This window comes from Canis aureus, chromosome 10 (assembly GCF_053574225.1).
Source record: "Canis aureus isolate CA01 chromosome 10, VMU_Caureus_v.1.0, whole genome shotgun sequence".
NCBI lineage: Eukaryota > Metazoa > Chordata > Mammalia > Carnivora > Canidae > Canis > Canis aureus.
In genome coordinates this window covers 53,232,533-53,256,935 of record NC_135620.1, presented here as the reverse complement: position 1 = coordinate 53,256,935, position 24,403 = coordinate 53,232,533, and the positions used below count along the sequence as shown (strand labels likewise).

General features: G+C 46.1%; 2 protein-coding genes and 1 long non-coding RNA gene across 7 annotated transcripts in view; 2 read left to right on the top strand and 1 right to left on the bottom strand.

Annotated features, from left to right (window-relative positions):
• PHF24 (PHD finger protein 24) overlaps positions 1-18,447 on the bottom strand; it is a 165,526-nt gene extending 147,079 nt beyond the window's left edge. For 2 of the 3 annotated variants that reach the window (XM_077912381.1, XM_077912380.1), the window contains exon 1: positions 18,290-18,447. The gene's annotated coding sequence lies outside the window, so the exon portion shown is untranslated. The remainder of the gene's footprint in view (positions 1-18,289) is intronic. The other variant, XM_077912382.1, reaches the window with a different exon arrangement.
• Positions 271-6,885, top strand: LOC144322392 (protein SPATA31F1-like). 2 transcript variants are annotated; one of them, XM_077912374.1, is made up of 5 exons: positions 271-509; positions 1,146-1,185; positions 1,718-1,778; positions 2,937-3,039; positions 3,139-6,885. In XM_077912374.1, exons 1-5 carry the CDS (start codon positions 366-368, stop codon positions 6,697-6,699), a joined length of 3,909 nt encoding a protein of 1,302 aa, XP_077768500.1. In that variant the 5' UTR covers positions 271-365; the 3' UTR covers positions 6,700-6,885. The 2 variants fall into 2 exon arrangements, with proteins under 2 accessions (XP_077768500.1, XP_077768501.1); XM_077912375.1 differs by lacking the exon at positions 271-509 and adding an exon at positions 929-1,025.
• A 103-nt stretch (positions 18,448-18,550) lies between the features above and the next one.
• LOC144322410 (uncharacterized) overlaps positions 18,551-24,403 on the top strand; it is a 30,109-nt gene continuing 24,256 nt past the window's right edge. The window contains exons 1-2 of one of the 2 annotated variants that reach the window (XR_013388060.1): positions 18,551-18,754; positions 19,589-19,667. This is a non-coding gene — a long non-coding RNA (uncharacterized LOC144322410). The remainder of the gene's footprint in view (positions 18,755-19,588; positions 19,668-24,403) is intronic. The other variant, XR_013388061.1, reaches the window with a different exon arrangement.

Here is a 24,403-nt window from a genome sequence, read left to right as displayed (position 1 = left end):
GTTGTAAAGGAGAGAGCCAAGACATCAGGCTGGTGTAGGATATGTACAGTAAAGACAAAGTGGAGACATAGACACCACCTATAAGTAGACACTTTTAGTCTCAGGCTCTGTAACCCTTACAGACAACCAGGCACCTTCACCTACAGACTTAATCACCACATAAGCTTCCCTAGGACAGATAAAAGTCTTTGACACAACACCTGCCTTGTGAAACAGAAGGGCTTTGTGATGCAGTCTAATGGCCTGGTTCCATCATCTATGAGGTGGAGATGATAAGGCATAACATTGAGAATCATTAGGCATCAGGACCCTGAATGCCTAGATATAGGGATGGTTAGTATCTTCATGTTAATGAGGTTTAGACCATGTTGAGCCATACTTTTGTTCTGTGGGATTTCAAGTATCCCTTATATACCTATGGCTTCATCTTTATTATTCTTCTAATTATCTGGCGAGTAACAAAGAGTTACCATGGATTAAGGTTGGAACCTCAAAGGATCTGCTGCCAGGTAGGGAAACTTTATGACCATGAATTAATTAATTAAGCCTCAGATAAGAAGCCTTTAAGATCTCAGAGTCTCTCCTTTTACCACCCACGCCCCCTAAATTTTATGCCATGCAATCAGTAACTCTTATATGGTACTTCTCAGGGACTAGTAAGAATTTCTTTCTAAGCCATCTTACAGTGTATTCTAGTTGGAAAATAAAGAACCTTTCGATCTGGTTGGAGTTGAGACCTAGATGAAATGGAATCTACATCCTGGATCTCAGAGTACCTCCCAATTAGCAGGATTCTTCTGGTTGGTGGTTGCTATAGGCATTTGTTAACAGAAATCCTTTAGCTATTACACCCACACGCCCTTTATTCTGTTGCACTCTTTCTCTTGCTTCATCATAAACCTCATGCATAACTTCTCTTGGGAAATAAATGAGAATATGGAAGAGCCTTGAAATAAATCAAACACAAGCAGAGAAGGGAAATGTTGAGGTGAAAAGAGATGGATATGGAAAGCAAAGTTAGGAAAGTAAGTAAAATATAGACACAGATATATAGAAGGGGATTGGGAAATATATATCAGCTTTGTCTGGTTTTAAACATTAAAAAAAGGTGTCCCAACATTATACTCTAACATTTTGTCTTTAAGCGTCACCGAAAAGTCAGGATAAGAGATGCAGCATCAAGAGGTATGGTCTCACTCTCTTCTGACTCGCCTCACTATGGGCAAGTTTCCCCTGATTCCTATCCCTCTACGAGCCTTGGAGCCAGTAACCAGGTGCTCTAACCACTGAAGGCTCCAATTGCCTCAGTTGACAATTTCTCCCAGAACACTTTCTTGGGTGGAAAATCAGAGCCTGGGAATGTTACAAAAATCTCTACATTACACCTGCCTTTGAGAATGAAGAATATAGAAGGAGGACAGAAGCCCTTAGCTGTGTCATTTACTAGTTTTACCACCCTGTGGAAATGACTTCATCTCTCAGTCTGTGATCCACGAAATGGGCATCTCATGATCCTGCCTCACTCCCACTGTGGCTGTGATGATCAAATGAAATGAGGTCTAGGACAGCATGTTGTAGTGGGTTAAGCTGTATGCATATGTGCCTTAGAGCATTGACTGTTGGGGTTTTCAGCCTCCTCTTCCTCAAAGGCCTTTAGCTTCCTATAGGATGACCCTGCATCCTCTCATTCTTTGTTAACACTCTGCTGGTTTTTCAGCTAGGAGATTTTGTCAGGAAGAAGCTGATAAGCCGTGGGAGCTGCTCTCTGTCATGAGAAGGTGATCACTTGCTCTTTGCATCCTCCAAATCCCCAGCCTGGCCTGGGACGATTTCTCTGGTTGGCCTGTGGCAGGGACCAGGAGAGGGAAAATGTCCCGGAGGGAGTCAGAGAGTGGATGCTGAGCACTGGTTGAGAGAGTTGCCAGGGCAGAGGGGGATCAGGTGTCTCAGGAGGGGGAGTCTCCCAGTTTTGCTCTAGGCTAGGTTCACAGTGGTCCTGAAAGTCAGGATTTTGCTAGTATGTAATTCATTGAAGACTCTACATGAGTTTGCGCTCAGCCACAATATAAGTTATCCAGTCAAGAGAATAGATAAATGCATATATAAACAAATCACCATTGTCATATTCCTGTTGCAACCATTCAAGGGCAGACCCATAGAACCTGCTGACATTAATTCCATGGTTTTGTCTTCAGGGAGGCCAATTCCTGGGACAGCCCTCAGAAAGGAGTCCGTCATCTTATCCTCTTCCTAAAATCTCTAAGGAAGGGAATTGGCTCTCAAGAGACTATTTACAGGATCTGGGACACCCCATAGTCCCCACAATGCAGAGTTCCCACAAAGACCATATTTTCCACAGCTTAGAAATACTGAATGCCAGGCTGTGGCCTTCTTAGCTCCAGAAGAGACTAACTGCAGGTTCCCCCTGTAATGTTCCTGGTGCTGCCCCTCAGCCAGCCATTGGCTCCCCACCACTGCCTGGTTCCCTTCTGGTGTAGTTTCTCAACACAGACCAACAGAGAATGCACCCCACGTCTCAGTGTCTCTCATGGCCCTGTGTTTCCATGCGTTGTCTGAGACCTTGCCCAACAAGCTCCAGACCCTCAGTCCAACCCAGCCCAACATAACTTGCCAATGGCATTTTCCTAGGAAGAAAAGGAGATGGGTAAATGCCCTGGGGTTCCAGGACTAGGGGAAGGTGGGCCAAATCTCCAGGCCACACATATTCAAAGAGGCAGGTGTTGGGGTGCTTGGGTGGCTCAGTGAGTTAAGTGTCTGACTCTTGATCTGAGCTCAGGTCTTGATCTCAGGGTTGTGAGATTAAGCTCCACATTGGCTCTACGCTAGGCATGGAGATGACTTAAAAAAGCACCAAAGAAAAAAACAAAGAAGCAGGTGTCACTCCATCAGTAACCGTTGCCATCTTCCCTTCCTAGCCAGGACTGGCTTCCTCAGGAAGGAAGTGTGCGGCGGCTCCTGTGTGCAGATACCTGCTGCCAAATCTGCAATGCCATGGCTCTGGAGATTCAGCAGTTGCTGGTAGGTGAGAACACCCTGATATCTTCCCCTTCATCAGGACCATTGCAGGGCTCCTCTTGCTTAGAGATTTTGTCCATGTCTACTGTGTCGTTTGAACAGAGTCTGCAGCAACGTTCCCTACACTGCAAAGCACTTTCATTTCGATCTGCAACGCCTCCAGTGTTAGAATTAATGGATCAGAAATGCTTAACACAATCAGCTGTCCAGTCAACTGATGCAGTCAGGATCCATGATTGCTGGGCTGAACACCTCCAGCTGGGGCAGGGATTTCAAATTCCGGAGGTGACTTGTGTCCCAGAGACTATGTCTTGTTTAAGACTTGAAGAGCCTCAGGTTCCAGTAAACCAGCAGCAGATGATACAGAGCACTCCCGGCCTTGTCTGTGGAAACCAAGGGCATTGGCCCTTGAATTCCCAGGTCTCTCTGCAGACCCTAAACCGAGAAATCACTACACTGACCCACCCTATGGCCTGGCATATGGTTACTGTCCTCCCTGCCCACCTGCCATTCCTCAGTCCTGAAGTCTTGAGGCTTCTTGAAGTACATGTGAAAAAATGGATGCATTTCCAGAGGTGGGGGCTACCCAGACGTGTGGAGGAGTCCCTGCGGCAGCTTATGCCAAACCCACCTTTGTTTTGCCAAGCTATCAATAACCAACCAGTTTCTTTCATCCAGAAGAATACTTCTAAGTTCTCTATTGAAACACTCGGGCCCTATTCCTGCGAGAACTGGACTTCATGTATGGCTAACCAGCCTACCCAGGCCTTCTGGGTTTCTGAGTGGTCCATCATGGGCCCAGAACAAAGACACCACCAGCAGCAAATCCCAAACCATATGGCCCTGGCCTTGCCCTCTCCAGCCCTTAAAGACTCAAGTGCCCTCTATGCACTTCCTGGTTACCAGAATCATGATTCAGTGGGCCATCTGCAGCAGAAATACATCCAGTTATTCTGTGGACTCCCATCTCTGCACAGTGAGTCCCTGGTTAACACCTTCTTAGACTCTCAAAACTTCTCCATGAACGGGAGCGTGTCCAAGCATCCCTTGAAGGACCCTTTTCTCAAGGACTTCTCCATCTTCCCTCTGCTGCCTAAAACTCCACCCCAGTCAGATGCATCTTCTTCCCCATCTTCCCAAAACTGGGTCATTCCATCTGACAACCAACAACCTCAAAACAGTGTCCCACTTCTGACGCTGGCTGAGTGCAATGCCTTGGAATGGCACCTGCTGCAGAGGCAGCTCCAGCTTCGATGGGGCTTGTCAGCTGTTTTTCAGAGACCTCAGAATACCCAGAACCCCATGCAGTATAGGCCCTATGGCAGGGCCCAGTCTCCTGAGAAAACTTCTTGGCCAGTGAAGCCCATCACAGTCCTCACTAGGGAACTAGTTTTCTTCCCGGAGCATGGCCGGAGACTGCTGGAATTCCATCTCCAGCGGCAGTTGATTCACCATCGCTGGGGCCTGCCCCAGAAGATCCAGGAGTCCATCCAACTGCTCCTGTCCTCATCTGATCAGTCAACTCTGTCCTGGAGCAGCACAGCCCTAGCCACTGTGCATGCTCCCCAACCTACAGCCCTAGAGGCACCTGGGGCCGGTGATCCATTCTCTCCAGTCACAGACCAAGTACCAGTCCCCATGCCACACTTGTTTGACCAGGCTAAGGCAATATTGCAGAGCCACATCAACTCCAAATGTGGGCAGATTCACCAGGGCAAGGTCCCTGCTTGTGTATGTAGCTCTTGGCAGTGCATAATTCCTGGGGGCCTGCAAGTGGCTCCCTTCACCTGCATCCCAGAAAGCAAGCCCTTGGAGCTACAGGCCACAACTGACCCTGCCCTACAACAGAAAGCTGGGGCCTGGATACCAACGGCCCTTGATCAACAGCAACAAGCCCCACCAGACCCTGTCACTGAACACATTAAGCTGCCCCAAGCCCTGTCCGAGGGAGCCATTGAGAAACTGGAGACGACTCTGAGGCACAAGTACCTTGCCTTCTTGTCAGGGCTGCCTGCTCTTTATTATGTGGCTCTCTCTAGGGCCATGGCACCGGCAATCTCTACCCAAGCTGTAATCACAGGAATGGTGCCTGGACCTGGCGAATTCCCTACTGAACCTCTGACTCAGATGATCTCATCTGAAGAGCAGTGCCTGAGTCCTGGGCCATGCTTTCAAGATGCCAACAAGACTTGTGCAGACACTGCAGAGGAGCGCCAGGTGGAAGAACAGGTGGAACAAATGATCGAGGAGGTGCCTCTAGAAAGCCAGGCAGAGGCCTCTGAGCTTTACACACTCAAAAAACCCATCTTAGCCAAACTAAATTTCCATCTAAGAAAGAAGATCCTAGAGATACAACTGGGAATTCCCATAAAGGCAAGGGAGTCCAGAGAACAAACTGGGGCAACCCCAGACAACACATCCACACAGGAGTCTCTCAGGAGTCTAAACAATCAAGGAAAAACACTGCTCCAGGATCTCCCCATCCCACCAGATCCTCCTCGTGCCCCAGATCCAGAATGGCTTCACCTGAAAGAACAGCTGGCCATTGAGTTAAAGGCAGTGCAGCAGAACCAGAAGCAGCCTAGTTCAAGAGCAGTACCTCATGGCTCTGCCTACTGGGCCTCCAAGATCTCACCGCCCAGCGGAGACATGAAGGAGGCCCAGGTGCTCTGTGTTCACCTGGAAGCCAGTGCGAACAGCCCCAGCCTGGAGGAGCCCTGGAGCCCTGAGCCCCAAAGCCCTGGCAAGAGCAAGGACTCCGCCCAGGTCCCCATGCTGGCAGAAAAGAGAGAGGACCCAGGGAAACCCAAATTGGCAGGAGACCATGGGGAAGGGGATGCAGGGTTTGCATGCTCCTTTACAAGAGAAATAAGCGACCCCGATGAAGCCCAGAGGCCAAAAGGGATACTTCTGAATAGGGCACCCCGCACCCCCCAGCGAAAGAGCCATAATTTTCATCTTGCTGCTCCCTTTGAACACAATACCCGGCATCACCCTCAGATTAAGCTTCCAGAGCCATCTCCAGGAATCCCTGGGGTTAAAGTATCCGAGAAGAATGACCTGCACGACAGTCTAACCAAGCTCAGTGTCATCCTCAAGCCAGCAAGGATTCCTAAGAATGTCCAGCCTATGGTGCCCCAGGCATCACAGGGCCAGCCTTTCCTGGGCCAACTCATTCAGGCTAGGCCTTTGCAGGGCCAAACTTTAAAAGGTCAGGTTTTGCAGGGACAGGAGATGCCAGTCCATACTCACAAGAGGCCCAGCCTTCCAGAAGCAGGCTTGAGAAGTAGGATGAAATCCTTCCTGTACTGTTTTAACTCCAAGATGAAAGGCAAAGGGCATAAGGAATCCATGTTCTCTATAGCTGGGAAGGTGGCCAACCCCAGAAAAGAAAATGTACAAAAGATCCTGGCTCCTGCCAAAAGTCCGGTGGGGCAAACCAACACTCAGAAGACAAGAGGGAACTCCAAGGCCCAATCTTCCCCCACCGAGAAGCAGGTGTGCCTGGGCTTCTTGGATGGACCCCATTCCCCAGACAGTAAGCTCCGGCACCGCTCCCATTCTCACCAACTCCATTCTGCCTCAGTCCTGGACCACCCTCGCCACTGCCCTAGGCACTGTCCTCGAATGGCTTGTGTCACCCAATCAGGGAATGCACCCTAGATCTCACCTCTCACCTTAGAGGGAAACGTTGGTCTGCTCAAGAAGACTCAATACAATCAAAAGACTTTGTAGGCTCCCCAACATCTGTGTCCCTTGAAGAGGGCTGCTACTGTCATTTTCATTAATGTACAGGTGGGGCAGAGTGCCACCCAAAATACATCCATGTCTCTAAGCAAAGAACTGTCTCTCTCCTCCTTCTCTCCACTGTGCTGTGTTAAGGCAAGGCATGAAGGGAGGCTAAAATGTCCTTCCCAACTAGAGAAGGAGTTTTAACCCACACTTAAGCTGGGTCAGCCTTCCACACAACTCCTCCCAGCCTACCCTGGACTGTGGATAAAGGGGCTTGAGCAGAGAAGAAACGTAAGCTACATAAAGGTCAGGCTTGAATTCTATCATGGCTTTCCATTGGTGTCCTTGGGCCCAGAGGAGCAATGTGGACGTGAGGAGGATAGTAGTGACAAGAAGGAATGGCCAGGAATCCCACAGGCAGAATTCACTGATGACTCCTGTAAAGGCCCACAGTCTGCAGGGTAGGGTTTTAGAGGAGTGCCACAGTGCTCCAACCTTGAGGAGGTACTTTGTGTTTATCAAAAGCAGGTAGCTAATATGACAGGATATTAAAAGCAAATGATAGAATCCCCCCTCCTCTGCTCCCTGTTGGTAATTGGCAAGATCTTTCTGGAGAACTCATCTGCGAGGCTGCTGTAACTCTCTTGCCCATAGCTCGCCTCCACTGCCTGCCAGCTGCATGGAATGAGTGACTTTTGGAATGGAGATCACAGTAGGCCATGAAGAGGGGCTTGTCCCCCACTCCCAAGGGCTGGCAGGGAGAGAATCAGGGAGTGGGAGCATGTAGATGGACGTCTGAGTACCTGGGACAGAGACTGACATGTTCCTGACGAGGGTAAGATAAGGGAACAAAACCAATTTACTTTGCATTCAAAAGAGTCTGGTGCCAGCAAGTCAACCCAAGGTTCAAGTGCTTTGGGGGAAAGTAGGTGACTAAATCTGAGTTTCAATCTGTTTGTCCTTAGTGTACTTAAGAGCAGCTGTCTAAGTTTTGAAACGTCTGGGAAAGAACCACAAACACAAGTGGTTTTCTAAAGACATTCAAACTTGTCTTTTCTAAAGACATCCCATCTTGTCAAGTACTGCCAGCAGCTTGTACCCAGCCTTACTGCTATGTCTCATTTCTATACCACCTATAACTGCAATCCTTCTCCACTTTCTCCTTTTACCAGTTCTTCCCTTCCTGAACATACGTACACATGATTATGTGACTGTATATGTTTATTTTGATGTGTTCGTGTACATTGTACAGTGTCGAATTCAGCTGTATTCAGCTCCCAGGATCTGCCCAGTGTCTTCTCCTCAGAGGATGACTCTTGTCCTCTCCCCAGTCAAAGATAGCACCGATTAGTCTGCCTCCTCCTGTCCTCGGTGCCTGTCATCATTCCCCGTTTCTTCAGTATGTCCCCATGCATTTCAGAAAGCATCAGAACCACTTACTGGTTTTTTGTTTGTTTGTTTGTTTGTTTGTTTTTAGAAGCACTTTTACTGTTAAAGCAGACAAACAAAAGCAGTTAGGAAACTTTTCTAAAGTGTTCTGTTCCATTGAACAGTCACAGAAGGTGGCCAGGGATCCAGAATTTAATGCCACACATGAGACTCTAAACCGGATAAGCTGCTCCGCACTGAATAGGGACTGTGGCCCCTTTGGTTTTTCTGGACTATCCAATAATTGGCTATTTTGTAGTAATATGTGTTTATCATTAAGGGAAAGATAATGTGAAATTCTATGAACTATGCCAGAACTACCAAGAACTACCCAAGAGAAAGACTGAGAGGCAAGCTGATCTCACCATATCTTGCCTATATACTCCCTTACATATAGGCTAAATGAACTTCCTCCTACAGACCTGTTTTACGAACCCTCCAATAACTTGCCATAGTAAGTCAATACTAGAGCCCTTTCCCACTTCCTCTTCAGTCAACCTGCACTCCCACCCTCAACTCCAGCACCACCAGCAGCCTCTATAGCCATTGCCACGAAGTGGATCTCTTAACGGTGGCCATCAGATTAATATTCCCTGACCTCCCAAAGAGGTGTGAATGGACCTGTCCTAATTCTCCATTAACTGAGTTGGGGCAGGCAATGGTGCCCGTGGAAGGAGGACTGGAATCCTGACCCTTAAGGAGGCTACAACAGAACAGCATAGCTGAAGGTTGTGCTTATTCCACTCAATATAAGGTTCTGTATGAATAAAAAATTTGGGTCTCCTTCAGAAGGAAACTTCTGACTGAAATTTCAGACCAGAGAATGATTTCAGAGAAAGATAATAAACATGAATAAAGGGCAGCAAAACACAAGGAAAGCATTACAAAATCCTCAAGCATGTGTTTTTACCATTTTCAAGCCAAATGTGCGACCCTTAGAAAGGATGCAGATTTTAAGGCCTAAGTCACAAGAATGGAATGTGAAAAAAAAAAATCAGTTAGAATCCTAACTCTGACATTTGACAAGTTACTTAATATTTCCGAGCCCCAGCTTATCTGGGAAAGGGGAAGAACTGTATATCCATACCCAAACCTCAATTGCTGTTAATATACTGATGATTCCCAAAGTCACTTTGTTGCTCTAGTCTTTCTTCTGAGCTTCAACTGTATAGCCAATAGATAGAAGGAAGCTCCATCTTGCTCCAAAGACAATGCAAATTAATTCAAAGTTTCCAAACACCTTCTGCCCCATCAAACTCCTTTCTAATGTCAGGGAATATCACTATACATCCACTTTTTTGCACAAACCATACATCAAGTCAGTCACTGGTTCTAATTTTTATAGAACCTCACGTTGCCCCTTTCCTCTATGTTTACTGCCTCTGCTTCTGATTTAGTTTCTCACCCTTTCTCTCCTAAAAAATTACAATAGAATCTCATATCCCCAGGGCTTAGGATAGTGGTTGGTGCATGGCAATACTTAATAGACTTGAATCCAAACCTGGACTGAGGAAGCAGATAAATTATTACATCAATGTGATGAGCACAATGGTGTGTGAGGTCCTGCCATAGAAGGAAGTACTCAGCTGATGAAAAGGACTCGAGGGTCACATAAAAAGGCCACAATAAAAATGACCTTGAGAGGCATCTTGCATTTGACAATTAAAATATTTGTGTACTTGATATGTGTCAGGAACTATGCCAGACAAAACAATCACCAAAGACAGGCTTTACCTCTATAGAGATCATTACCGAGTAGGCTTGTGTGACCAAACTGTCTAATCAGGGGATCCCTGGGTGGCTCAGCGGTTTAGCGCCTGCCTTCAGCCCAGGGCAGGATCCTGGAGTTCCAGGATCCAGTCCCACGTCAGAATCCCTATATGGAGCCTGCTTCTCCCTCTGCCTGTGTTTCTGCCTCTCTCTGTGTGTCTCTCATGAATAAATAAATCTTGAAAAAAAAACTGTCTAAACAATTTATACAGGGCTACCTGGATGGCTTAGTCAGTTAAGCATCTTCCTTCAGCTCAGGTCATGGTGCCAAGGTCCTGGGATCCAGCCCTGAGTTAGGCTTTGTGCTCAGTGGGGAGTCTGCTTTTCCCTCTTCCACTGTCCCTCCCCTCAACTTGTGCTCTCTCATGCTCTCTCATAAATGAATAAATAAATAAATAAATAAATAAATAAATAAATAAATAAATAAATAAAATCTTTTTTAAAAACCCAAACATATACACATGGTTGTCCAATATTCATCTCAAAAGTGAAATCCTAATTCCCTGCCCCCTTAACACCACCCAATCACACATACCAGACCTATTCCAATTGCAGTGTTTCCCACATCAGTTAATGGCACTTCCTCTTGTCCGTTCAGTCTGAAACCATTGGTGTCATTTTGATGTTTCATCGCTAACAGTCCATATCCAGTCATCAGAAAAAGGTGTTTCCTCTGCTGATTATGTGTATGACAATGCTCTCAGATGATTAGAATGGCGGGAGAGATTTCAGGGAAGTTCTAGATGTGTGGAGCCTAGTGCATGAGGCTAGAGACAAAGAGGACAGGTATAGCATTTTAATGTTCAAAGACTAGATATGTTTAAAGGGTAGGAGGAGAGAACTGGCAGGCAGGAAAAAAGGTTGCTCTGAGTAGATGGGATGCACCTCTGTTTTGGATACCTCACATTTCTCAGAAGGTGAAACCTCTGCATTCCCACATGAGCCAAGAGCTAGAGGAAGTGTAAGAAATGCTGCAGTCTCCCTATGATACAGTATGAAGGACTGTGGGATGACTCTACTTCATTGATTCCTAAAGAAATTCAACATCCATCAAACCAAGAGGCAATGGCAGGCCTCTCGTCCACGATAGGACCCTAGCACTTAGCACAACATGTCTACTGCTAGCAGGATGGGAAAAAAGCCAGGATGGGAAGAAACATGAATGTGTCCCTGCTCTAAATGATGACTCTGTGCTTAAGAGATGGGGGACCAGCCCCCGTTGTGGCTCCCAAGGTGAGAAGATATAAGGCCCAGGTCTGTTGAGCCAACAACCTCCAGGTGTTTTCCTAAGGCATCCCCAAAGACCAAAGGAGATCTTATGACAGGCACATCCTCCCTGCCTAGTGGAAGTTAGGCAGACAGCCACAGAACAAGGAGACATGAGGGAGGACTCGGCATGAAGAGAATGACCCAGAAAAGATCACAGCAGCATCATGTGGGAAGACAAGGTTAATGTGCACACATCCTGACTTAGGTGGAGCAGGTCCTTCCCATGGTCCCCTAACACTACTACCTGTCCCAGAGCAGTGTGAGTTCATAGTGCTGACCAAGGTCTTACAACAAAGGGTTGAGGGTATAAAGATGAGCTGGAACAAACACCTTCAAGATTCTCAGTTTTCAGCAAAGTCAAGAGCTGAGAGAAGACAGGGGTCAGAGCCCGTGACTCATGTAGGATGCTGTTGAGGGATGAAGCCTTGTTCATCCCATCTCATAACCCTAGCACAACCCCCACCCTCCAGTTTTCCTAGGCTCAAGAGAGGTAAAAATCAGAATTTTTACAGAAACTCAAGCATTTACTACTCCAGAATTGGTGGTAGATGCTAGGAATATATCAGTGCTTGCTAGGGAACCCTGGAGTTCACCTCTGGCGCTCTGAGGTAACGTGTCATGGGGAACCCATGGACCCCATGGACCCCTTCCCTTAATCTCTGCAGAGGGCACCTGAGAATTCTATGGAGGGAATTTCAGGCAACTGACCACTGCAGTGCAGGAGAGTGGCTTTTCCACAAAATCACTTCTCCTGTCAAACATTGAGTCCTAGAGGATAGAGACCATGACTGCTTCATTTCCGTACCTGCTTACCACGGCCCATCCAGGGAAGGCAGTGAACTCAGAATGAGAACAGGAATAAACCCCACAGATGCTACTTCCTGCACCATGTGAGAGTGGGCTGGGCTTCTTCTCTTTCCCAGCCATCCAAAGCCTAATGTTCCACTGGGCTCAGAGGCCCATGGCAGAGGCCAGGGCTGTCACAGAATGAAGAACAAGAATGGTTGCTGTGTCCGATGCAGGGAGAGGAAAGAAGGGAAGACAGCCCGGACTTTAGGTGGGGTATGAGGAATGAACACAATGTAAGGTGCTGGGGGACACAGAGGACCAGATCCCTTTAGGTCTGGCTGGGCCTGCAGAGGACTGTTTATTCCTATCCCCAGAGACAGCGAGGCCAGGACCCTGAATACTTGGTCTGGATGAGAGCATGGGGAGGGAAAGGGGGCCTGGGAAGGTGCCAGAGGGAGATCTCCATTTCCAGAAGGAGGGGCGGATGCTGCCAACTGCCCCCCTTTTCCCGCCTCGACGGTAGCTTCTCTGGGTCTGTGGCCAGGCAAGGAGCATACTGGGGGCTTTCCAGAGTGTATCGCCCCAAGGTCAGGCCTGTTACAGAGGCCACGGGGGAAGGACCCTGGGCAGGCAGCTGGACCCGTGGGAATCCAGACAGCGGGACGGTAAATGATGCTGGCGGTAAATGATGCTGGCAGCTGGGGAGTGTCAGGGGAGAGGGGCAGGGTAAAGTGAGAGGCCAGAGCCAAATCCCACACATAGAGACACATGGACACAGATATCCAGCCACACAGATACACAAACACAAAGACACAAATTCAATGAGGCCACTCCAAAACTAATTCAGAATAGTGCCCAGAGACATGCCCAGGAAACACACCTGCATAGACTCAAGAACACCCTGAGTCAGACATGCTGGAGCAGGCACTGCCACAGCACACAGGCAGACACAAACACAGGTTTCACCCTTGCAAACAGATACAGACCGACAAACACAAATGCGGTCCAAATTCATCCCCCAAAGTTGCTCTCCTCCATAAAGCCGCCTAGGCCACACCTTAAACCAGGCTTGTCTTTCTTTCCCTCCTCTAAACTCTGCTGAACATGAGAGACTCCTAACTCTGGGAAACGAACCAGGGATGGTGGAAGGGGAGGTGGGAGGGGGGTGGGGATGACTGGGTGGCGGGCATTGAGGGGGGCACTGGATGGGATGAGCACTGGGTGTTATTCTATATGTTGGCAATTGAACACCAATAAAAAATAAATTTATAAAAAATAAATATTAAATAGAAAACAAAATAAAAAAATAAAAATAAAATAAACTCTGTTTTATAATTCCTGTCCCATGCTTGTGCTTTACTAAGGATAGTCCTGGTTTCACATGCATACCCCTGGTCTCAACAACTTGGCCGTGGGCTTTCAAAGAAATGACAAGGTCAGCCGTGAATCCACTGCCCTCTTCAGCAGCCCCATCCCTCACCTATACACCCATCTTCATCCCCAGGAGTGTCCTCAGTTTACTGCAGGGTCCTGACCCCCAGCCTCAGCAGACACAGACTCTAAGGGAAGAATAAAGCAGACGGACACACCCTTTCAAGGGAATACTGGTGGCAATTACCCCCAAAATCTATACTTTGCCTTATGCTTACCACTGTCTACCTCCAATCTGTAACCACTATATCAATGCTATTCTAAGCACAGTTACCTAAACCATACATAGCTACACCTGTACCTGCACTAGATGCACAAATATCACATAGTTATGACAATATGAGTCAACTGCACTCCAGGAACTCATAGTTCCTTCAGTAACACCTGCATAGTCATCAGGGCAGGATGTCCCTGTAGTGCTCAGTGTTCAGCTAGGTACCCAGGCTGTTTGACTCTTGTTAAACAGAAAAGTGTGCAAGGGCCCAGCCCAGTCCTCTGGGACTAACCCAGCCTCTAAGCTGAAATTCCCGCTATACCCTTCCCTGGCTCCTTCCTGTCAAGCTGGGAGCATCTGTGGCCTTGGATCCCCCATCCAGGCAGAAGCAAATGTGCCTGGGACCTGGGGCTGAAGAGGTTTGGAGATTTCCAACACTTGCAACAACCATACCTAGGAGCTGTATCTCAGAGCCTGGCCTAGGTGCCTGTCCTAAAAATATAGTGGACCTACTGACACTGGGTGAGAGTAGGATAAACTAGCACACTTCTTCTCCCCCTCCTCCAGAATCTCAATCTGACGAAAGGGTATATGCACAAGGAACTCATCAGCAGAGGTAAAGCTGAAGCAAGTCATTATACCTCCCTCATCCCCTACCTCCTCACTTCTCAACACCAGGCACCAGGACCTTTAGTATAGGACTCCTCTGCACCTCGGCCATCCTAGAGGTTGTCAAACACTGCTTAGGCTCTGGCAGGAATTCACCAACCCAAAATCTTCACCCAACAGATCACAACTCTTAGGTGGACACTCACAACTCAGGTATATACCCACCACTCTTTGTGTCCCCTTCCCCAATGTCTATATTCAGTCTGGCCTGAGGACCAAGAGATGGGCTTGGTTCAGGGCTGCAAGCTCCAAAATATGCACGAGGTGCTTCAGAAATCAATAAAATCAGTTTTAATCTCTAAAAAAATAAGTGACATATATGACAGATACATCTATGACAGATGCCTACTTACAGTAGTCTGTGTTACAGGAGAGGAATGCTAAGATTTGGGGTCCACTCCTTTTAATTTTTTTTTTTTTTGGCCCACCCCTTTTATAGGAAGAAAAAGCAGTCTGATCTTTGTCCAGGGAGAGATGTTGCCTTCTTTCAAGGTGCTTGTTATAAATACAGTTTCAAGAAATGGCCTGGAAAACAGTGCCCTACTTTCTTGACATACCCAGTAAAAACATTCAGGAATGCTAAGAGCCCATTGTAGGTTGTTTCTCCCAACCATAACTAGCAATGTTAGAAATAAATGAATGGTTTGGAAAAATAAAATTGCTTTCCATGTGTGAAAGAAGTCCTAGGAGAGACATCCAGGTTAAAAAGGAAATCAGTTGAGGTACCTGGGTGTTTCAGTCAGTTAAGCAGCCTAAATCATGATCTCCAGGTCCTGAAATGGAGCCCTGTAGCAGGCTCCCTGCTCAGTGGGGAACCTGCTCCTCCCTCTCCCTCTGCCCACCACCCCCCTTGTTTGTGCTATCAAATAAATAAATAATATTTTTTAAAGAAAAAGAAAAAAAATCAATTCAGAAATACCCCACTATTTATGCTTAATGAGTACTTCTTTAGCAGATAAGTGGAACTGGGGTTTTCTGTGTCCTTATCAAAGAACAAAAGAGAGATAGAAGATATTATCATAGAGACAACATTCATGTTGAGGAATTTGTGGTAATTTGAGAAGGGCTTGAAAAAAACTTCAGACACCAGGGGCAAAGGGGTGGTAAATCCCAAAGAGACAAGAAAATAGAATAGGCCCCGTTAGCCAAACAAAATGGAAGAAATAAGAGCAAACTAAACCTTTTCTAGGTATTCTTTATGGAGGAAGTCTCTAAGGTGGCTTCCCCCATGTTCCCACTCCCTGGTGTTCGTGCTTTGTGTAATCCCATCTTCTTGAGTGTGGACAGACCTTGAAGTGGCCATGTTGGGGGGGGGGGTTCGTTTACCCTCTAGGAACTGTAGGTGGTCTTTAGATGCTATGTGTAGTTTCCAGCTAAGAATTAACAAGAATCCAGGGCCACGGTTATTATGACTGCAGAGAAATGAATTCTGCCAACAACCTGAGTGAGCTTGGAAGATTCTTCCCCATGCAAGCCTCCAGATGAGAACACAGCTCAGCCAATACTTTGCCACCTTGTCAGACCATAACTGTGAGATCATAAATCGTGTACCATTTTAAAACACCATATTTATGGTAATTTGTTGCAGAGTAATAGAAAACTAATAAAGTAAAAGAAACCTCTGAGAAGGGAAGTGGGGAAAACAACTCAAATCAGTAAGTTCCACAGGTAAAAATAGGAGTTCCAGATTTTCTTTGGATTCAGGAAGGAGGAAGACTATACTTTCAGGGATCATTTCTATAGTCTGGATTCAGGAAGGAGGAACAATCAGAATAGTTTACACTGCTTTACACAGCACAAGAGCTGAATAAATCTTTCTTTTTTAAAAAAATATTTTATTTATTCATGAGAGAGAGAGAGAGGCAGAGACACAGGCAGAGGGAGAAGCAGGCTCCATGCAGGGAGTCCGATGTGGTACTCGATCCCAGGTCTCTAGGATCACACTCTGGGCCGAAGGCAGTGCTAAACCACTGAGCTACCCAGGCTGGCCTGAATAAATCTTTCTTAAAGAAATGCTGCAAAGATGATTGAAGGAATCAAAGAGTTTATTTGAGATCACAGTGTCAGTATCCTCTCTGTAGTTCAAAGTGGAGCAGAAGGGTCTAATAAGACCAATTCTTCAGAACTTGTTTCTAGAAACAGTATAATCCTGAACACATCATATCCACTGTGCTTCCTCAGAGATGGAACCTGATTACTGAGTTGGGGTTAGCAGGAATGATGACAGGTAACCAATACAACAAAATCGGTCATTTCTTTGATCACAGGAGAGAGCTACCAAATTTGTAATTTGGCCAGTTTCCATATCATACCACATTTCTTTTGGATATACACTAAAGAGTAGAAATGCTGGGTCATATGAAAATTCTTTGTAACTTTTTGAGGAACCATAAAACATTTCTACAGCAGCTGCACTACTTTGCATTTCTTTAGCAATGTACTAGCATTCCAATCTCTCCATATCTTCACATTATTTTCTGGTTTTTTCTTTTTTATTTTTTATTTTTTGAGAATAGTGCTGGTTAGGCATTTATGTAACTTCTTTGAAGAAATGTCTATTCACATCCTTTCCATTTTTGAACTGAGTGTAGTTTTTGTTGTCGTTGACTTGTAGTTCTTTATGCATAGTAGATGTTGATCACTTACCAGATATATGGTTTGCAAGTATTTTCTCCCATTCCATGGGTTGTCCTTTCTCTCTTCAGTGAATCCTTTGATGCACAAAAGTTTAAATTTTGAGGAGGTCCAAGTTTTCTATTTTTTCTCGTCTGTGCTTTTGATGTTATACCTAAAAAACCACTGCCAAATCCAAGGTTTTGAAGATATTTCCGTTTTTCTTCTAAGAGTTTTATATAGTTTTACCTCTTAAACTTAAGCAAACATAATTCTTGCTTCTGTCTCTCTTTGATATCTCTTCCCAAATAAAATCTGAAAAAACATATTTCATGATTCCAACCTCTGTAACCTTTTACAAATTGCTTAAAATCTCTGAGTCTCAGTTTCATTATCACTGAAGGGATAATATCACAAGGTTGTTAGAAGAGTTACATGTTTAAACACTGGAGCTCAATATCTCATGCATCCTTTTTCCTCCGTTCAAAGGGCTTTCTCTTCCAGGACCAGCCAGGATCAATTACTCCACCTCATCTTAACTGCTTGCTTATGGACAGTCGAGCCCAGGGCCTCAAGTCTCCCATCTTTGCTTCAGAGGCCTCAGTGGTCCTCCCTTCCCCTATGCCCTTTGCTCTAAGAGAAGTTCCTGCCTCCACAAATTCCAGCCTGGAGCCAATCTGGGCTACCGCGGAGAATAAATTTCTAACGGGGTTGCGGGAAGGAATGGACAAAGGCAGCAGCCCCTCAACCACCTTGGAGGGACACAACTTCGGGCACACTGACCCCTAGAAAAGTCAAGGCCAAATTCCTTTGGTGCATATGGGGAAGTTACTCCTGGCCTAGATCCCGTAGCAGCCTCCTCTCCTTCCAGTCAGAGATTCATTCCTTGCGGCGGTTCTAGCGCTCAGCCTAAGGTATTCCTTCACACAGGAGTCCTCCCTCTGTGCGGTCCCGCTCCACCGCGCAGGCTCCCGAGGCTCCCCTATGTTCTCAAATGGTCTTCCACTGAGACAGCACCAGAGACTACCCTTGGCCTCCGCGAGTTCTACAGACGGTCTGGTCTCTCTGCGGGGACAGTGCCCCTCACGCTGCTCCTCAGAGAGAGCCCTGGAGTCCCCCCTTCACACAGGGGTCCTCCGTGGGGGCGGCTCCCCGAACCGCCTCCGGGACTCTCCCAGCGGCAGAGGCGGGGACCCTCGGGGTTTATCCACTTACACAGGGACTCCCTTAGGGGCTGCTCCCACACAACACCTCACAGTCCCCAAAGGGCTGTCCGCGGCCCGCAGGCTCGTCCCTTAGGGTGCCTGCCGAGTCCCCGCCGCCCCCGCCCCCGCTTACCGGGACCGTCAGGGTGCGGGACGCGGGTCCGGGACTGGCGGACTCTACACTGCGGACCCCGCGCCGCCCATGGCCGCTCGGGAGCCGGCGTGCTGGGGCCGAGCGCCGGGAGCAGGAGGCGCAGGCGGAGCAGCAGGCTGAGGCGGCGGCGGCGGCGGCGGCGGCGCGCGCGCCCCAAGCACACCCACCCGCCCCACCCCCGCCCCGCGCGGCTGCGGCGCGTGCGCCCGCGCGAGAAGACCTCCGCGGGCCGGTGGGCGCGCGCCCCGCCCAGTGCTCCTGAGCCTCGTGCCGCGGCCCTCGGGGCTCGGCTGGCGACCTCGCGTGGGGAGGAGGCGCTGAGGCAGCGCAGGAGGCCGGCGGCGGGCTCCGACACCTGTGGGTCCGGGTGCCAGTGGGCACCGTCGACCAGTGTCCGGCTCTGCGGCGCCGGGTCTTCTCGGCAGTCGGGCTGCCAGCGGCAAGGTCAGTGCTGGCCCAGAGGAGGCGTCCCGGGAAGGGGCTCCGCGGCGGCGGCTCTCGGCTCCCGGCTCCTGGCAGCCGAGGCGGCGCGTCCGGCCACCCGCACCTGCCTGGGGAGGTGAGAATGACTCATCCAGGCGGCCTTGGCCGGAGCCCTTCCCTCCGTCGCCAGACCCTGCTGCAGCGTGAGGGCCTCCGGGCGGGCGACCCGCGCGTTAGGGCGCTCACCTTGGCAGTGCCCCACTGCGGAGTGGCCAGATGAGCCTTCACAGACTGCTCTGCTGGCCCAGCTGTTCCTGTGCGCTGTATTCTGAGGTTATTGGTCCTCCATCCCCAGCAGCAGGCAGTACTGTAAGGTAACCCACTTTTGCCTGCCGCAGCCTCATCCCTCAGACTATTTGAATAGCCAGCATGTGAGGAGGCCAGCAGTCCTCAGGGATATAACATGCATTACACCAAAGTGCATGCTCTGAAGAGGGCAAGAAAAAGATCAAGTCATAAAGCACCTAACAACTAACTATAAAGAAATAAGTGAAGATACGCAAACGATATGCCAAGAACCCTTTGCAATTTCATTTACATCAACACACCTTCATTTTCTTGTGGACTCATACATGTTTCCAATACAATTCGCGTCATTTTTTAAGCGTCTACTATTTGTTACATACTGTGCTAGGCGGGTAATAGGGGATAAAAACAAAACTCATTTTGTCCTTAACATCTTGGAACTTATCAATAGGGAATAGAAGAGCAATATAGTTAGTACTACATATTCCTAACCCCCTTTTTAAAAAAAAATTTCAATTTAATTAACATATAATGTATTATTATTTTCAGAGTAAGAATTTAGTGATTCATCAGTTGAAGTAATCAGCACTTGGGTGTTGTATGCTATCACTTCTAAACAAAGAACCAGGTACTATTCTAAAAACTTTAAATATATCAAGTCATGAATTTTTATACCATTCCTTTGAGGGACTGTACTGTGTGAGGCACAGAGAAGTTAAACAACTTGCAAGGTCACGAAGCTAATACGTGGTGGAGCTGAGATTGAAATCCTTAAATTCTGAATTCATTTTTTTAAAAGGTTTTATTTATTTATTCATGAGACACACACACACACACACAGAGGCAGAAACACAGGCAGAGAGAGAAGCAGGCTCCATGCAGGGAGCCCATGTGGGACTTGATCCCGGTCTCCAGGATCCCGCCCTGGGCTGAAGGCAGGCGCTAAACCACTGAGCCACTCGGGCTGCCCTTTCTCTCTCTCTCTATCTCTCTTTTTTTAAAATTTTATGTATTTATTCATGAGAGACACAGAGAGAGAGAGAGAGAGAGAGGCAAAAACACAGGCAGACAGAGAAGCAGGCTCCATGCAGGGAGCCCGATGTTAAATTCTGAGTTCAGACCCCAGTTCCTATTTTACCGTACTGCCACTAAGAAAAAGGATAGTAACCACTAATATATGGAATTCTAGACTTAGCATTTATTTCACTAATATATGGAGTTCTAGACTTAGTATTTATATCTCAGGAACCTTTTTATTTGCTTTAAAAGTAACACAAGAGAGCAGACAGCTTTCTCTGTAGCTTGGAAGCCCCTAACCTTGTTCAGAATTATATCATACAAACAGTTTCATAGATAGGAGTCTCTGAACTGTTTTTAGTAAGTGTTTTATTTCCAGGCTGACAGGCCTATATGGAAGAAAAAAGCTGTAATAATATCACCATAGAAACCTCTTGTGGTTAATTTTTTCTTCATTCAAAAACACCTGTGTATTGTGCATCTATAGTATGTCAGGCATTGTGCTGAGAACCAGAAGGAGTGCAAATAAGATTAAGACACAGTACTATCTCAGAAGGAGTTGTAATCTCATAGAGGAAGTAAGCATTGACAGAGAGCCATAATATAAAACAGTGAATTATGCTCAAAAGAGGAATGAAATGCAATGGGAATTCCAAGGAGAGAGACAGATAACCTCATGAAGAAGCTTGGATTAAGGAGAACACAATGGTCATTTAACTTATTGTTGATATTTAAGTATTACAAGCAGTATGAGAATTTATCAAATTCTCTTATTTCTTAAAAAGTACACACAAAGTTCTTCTCATGTTCAGAAAAGACAGCTTTTTACTATAAGGATTGTTTCGGGTATGAAGAGGTTAAAGTTTTTTTTTTTAAGATTTTATTTATTCATGAGAGACACACACACACACACACACACACACACACAAAGAGAGAGAGGCAGAGACACAGGCAGAGGGAGAAGCAGGCTCCCTGCGAAGAGGATGTGGGACTCAATCCCAGGACCCGGGGATCACAACCTGAGCCAAAGGCAGACTCTACTTAACCACTGCCACTCACGTGCCCCAAGTGCAAATTTGTTTTTAAAGATTTTAATTTATTCATGAGAGACAGAGAGAGAGAGAGAGAAGCAGGCTCCATCCAGGGAGGCTGATGTGGGACTCGATCGTTGGACTCCAGAATCATGCCCTGGGCCGAAGGCAGGCACTCAACTGTTGAGCCACCCTAGTGTCCCAAGTGCAAACTTTTTGAAGAGGATTTACTGTATTTCTCCTAATGAGGGGCACAGAATAGAATGACGATGCACAAGATAGCATTTCAAGGCCTAACGAATAGCAAAAGAAGACGTAAGGTGGTTTGCCTTTCTCTGATGATTAGTGATGTCAAATAGCTTTTCATGTGTCTATTGGCCATATCTGTATGTCTTCTTTGGAAAATGTCTATTCAGGTCCTCTGCCCATTTTAAATCAGATTATTATGATTATTTTTTGGATGTTGTAGAAGTTCTTTATATATTTTGGTTATTAAGCCCTTCAGGTGAATGGTTTGCAGATATTTTCTCCCATTCAGTAGGTTGCTTTTTGTGTTGTGGATGGCTTCCTTTGCTGTGCAAAAGCTTTTGTTTTGGGGTAGTCCCATTAGTTTATCTTTACTTTTATTTCTCTTGCCTGAGAAGATATACCTATAAATATATTGGTAAGACTGATGTCCAAGAGTTTACCTATGTTTTCTTTTAGGACTTTGATGGTTTCATGTCCCACATTTAGATCTTTAATACATTTTGCGTTTATTTTTGTGTATGGTGTAAGAAAGTGGTCCAGTCTCATTCTTTGAGGTATCACTTCATATCAAAAGACGAGAAATAACAAGTGTTGGCAAGAATGTAGAGAAAAGGGAACCCTCATAAATTTTTGGTGAGAATGTGTATTGGTGCAACCATTGTGGAAAGCAATATGAAGGTCCTCAAAAAATTAAAAATAGAAATATATGATGTAGTAATTCTACTACTGGGTATTTACCCCCCAAAACCAAAAACACTAATTTAAAAATATAGCCCTATATTGCAGCATTATTTACAATAGTCAAGAAATGGAAGCAATCCAAGTGTCCATTGGTAGATGAATGGATAAATAAAATGTACTACATACACACGAATATTACTCAGTCATAAAAAAGAATGAAATGCTGTCATTTGTGACAACATGGATGTACCTAGGGGGTATTATGTTAAGTGAAATAAGTCAGAAAAAGACAAATACCATATGATTTCACTCAGTTGTGGAATCTAAAAAACAAACGAGTGAAGAAACAAACAAAAATAGACTTATAAATACAGAGAACAAATTTGTGGTTGCCAGAGGGGAGATGGATGGGCAGATGGGTAAAATAGGTGAGAGGGTTTAAGAGGTACATACTTCCAGTAATTAAATAAATAAATCATGGAGATGAAAAGTGCAGCATGGGGAATATAGTCACTACTATTGTAATAACGTTGTATGGTGATAGATGGTGACTACACTTATCATGGCAAGTACTGAGTAATGTACAGAATTGTCAAATCACGGGTGCCTGGATGGCTCAGTTCATTGGGCATCTGCCTTTGGCTGAGGTTGTGGTTCTGGGGTCCTGGGATCATGCCTGGTGCCAGGCTCCCTGTTTGCTGGGGAGTGTGCTTTTCCCTTTTCCTGTCCCTCTGTCCCTCCCCTCTTGTGCTCTTTCTTCCTCTCAAATAAAATCTTTAAAAAAGGGGGGAATGATCAAATCACTGTGTGGTATACCTGAAACTAATATTCTATGTCAACAGTACTTCAATAATAAATATATATGTTTTAAAAAATAAGAAGTAAGGTGAGGGTGAACAATGTATGTCGGGGTTGGGGGGCAGCCAGGACTCTGACAAGACAGGGTCAAAGACTGCTGGAATGAAGTGTGTACCACACAGAACTGTTGTTGCAAGATAGAGATTATGTTTTCAACTGTTTTTTTCCTTACTTTTTAATTATACGAAACATATGCCATAAATATTCTAGGATGATCTCAGTTCGGAAATTCGATGCCATTATGTCCATAAGTTCTTGTCATTTAGATTGACAAATCTTAATGACAGCATATCCATGTTAGTTCCTGGAAGGAAGAAATCATTGTTTATTCAACAAATGGGTTTTTTAAAAAAAGATTTTATGTATTAGAGCGCGAGAGAGAGGTAAAGAGAGAAAGAGAGAGAGAGAGAGAGAGAGAGAGAGAGAGAGAACCAGCAGGGAGAAGGGCAGAGGGATAAGCAGACTCCTTGCCAAATGTGGAGCTTAATGAAGGGCTCAATTCCAGGCCCCTGAGATCGTAACGTGAGTGAAAGTTAGATGTTTAACCAACTAAGCCACCCAGGTGACCCTCAACAAACGTTTAATAAATAAGGAGTTCAGAAAGGCAGAGAGAAGCTATTTGATAAAGAATGCTAAATAGTTAGATATTTTAATATGGTAGGTTATAGGGAACCCCTACGAGTTTTTGAGAAAGTAATTGCATGTTAAAGACCACCATAAACATTTAAAAGTGTTATCTTTTAGATAAAAGATTGAATGAAAATGCATATGATCTTCTGTCAGTAGGTCAAAGTTTTTACTTTTAAAAAAAGGTTTAGGGGATCCCTGGGTGGCTCAGCGGTTTAGCGCCTGCCTTTGGCCCAGGGCATGATCCTGGAGTCCTGGGAGTGAGTCCCACGTTGGGTTCTTGGCATGGAGTCTGCTTCTCCCTCCTCCTGTGTCTCCCCACCCCCCCATGTCTATCATAAATGAATAAATAAATCTTTAAAAAAATAAAAAAGGTTTATTTATCTGAAACAGCAGAAGGAGGATCAGGGAGAAGGAGAAAGAATCTCAGGTAGACTCTGTGCTGAGCAAAGAGTCTGATGCGGGGTTCAATCTTGCCAACCTCAAGGTCGTGGCCTGAGTTGAAACCAGGAGTCGGACCCTTAATTGCATCACCTAGGTGTCCCAGGGTCAAACACAATTTTAAAATATAAACGTGACAATGAGTGTGTTTTCTCTTAAGCCTTAGAAAGAAAAAAATCTGTTGGGATATTGAGGAGCTTGGGGGGGTGGGGAGGATAATCAGAATGCCACTGAATCCTATTCTGTACTTTCCATAATCTGATGGTGACCTTCAGTGGAAGGTAATCAGTGCACCTTTTTTGCTTATAATACGTATCTCTTGGGGCAACTACTTAGCACACAATTCCCCTTTGCTGTGAGTGGCTCTACAGCACAAGGATAAGATCTCCGTGGCCTTCTCAGACTAAGGCAACTCACCCCTGGCTGTTGTCAGTTGATCCAGAGGTAGACACTCAAATTG

Bases quoted from the DNA above. Each gene is read 5' to 3' on its own strand.
- LOC144322392 (XM_077912374.1), top strand. From the start codon at position 366: ATGTTGAGCCATACTTTTGTTCTGTGGGATTTCAAGTATCCCTTATAT. The intron at 1,186-1,717 runs GTATGGTCTCAC...CTGGTTTTTCAG, and splicing joins AAGAGATGCAGCATCAAGAG to CTAGGAGATTTTGTCAGGAA. The intron at 3,040-3,138 runs GTAGGTGAGAAC...TCGTTTGAACAG, and splicing joins TGGAGATTCAGCAGTTGCTG to AGTCTGCAGCAACGTTCCCT.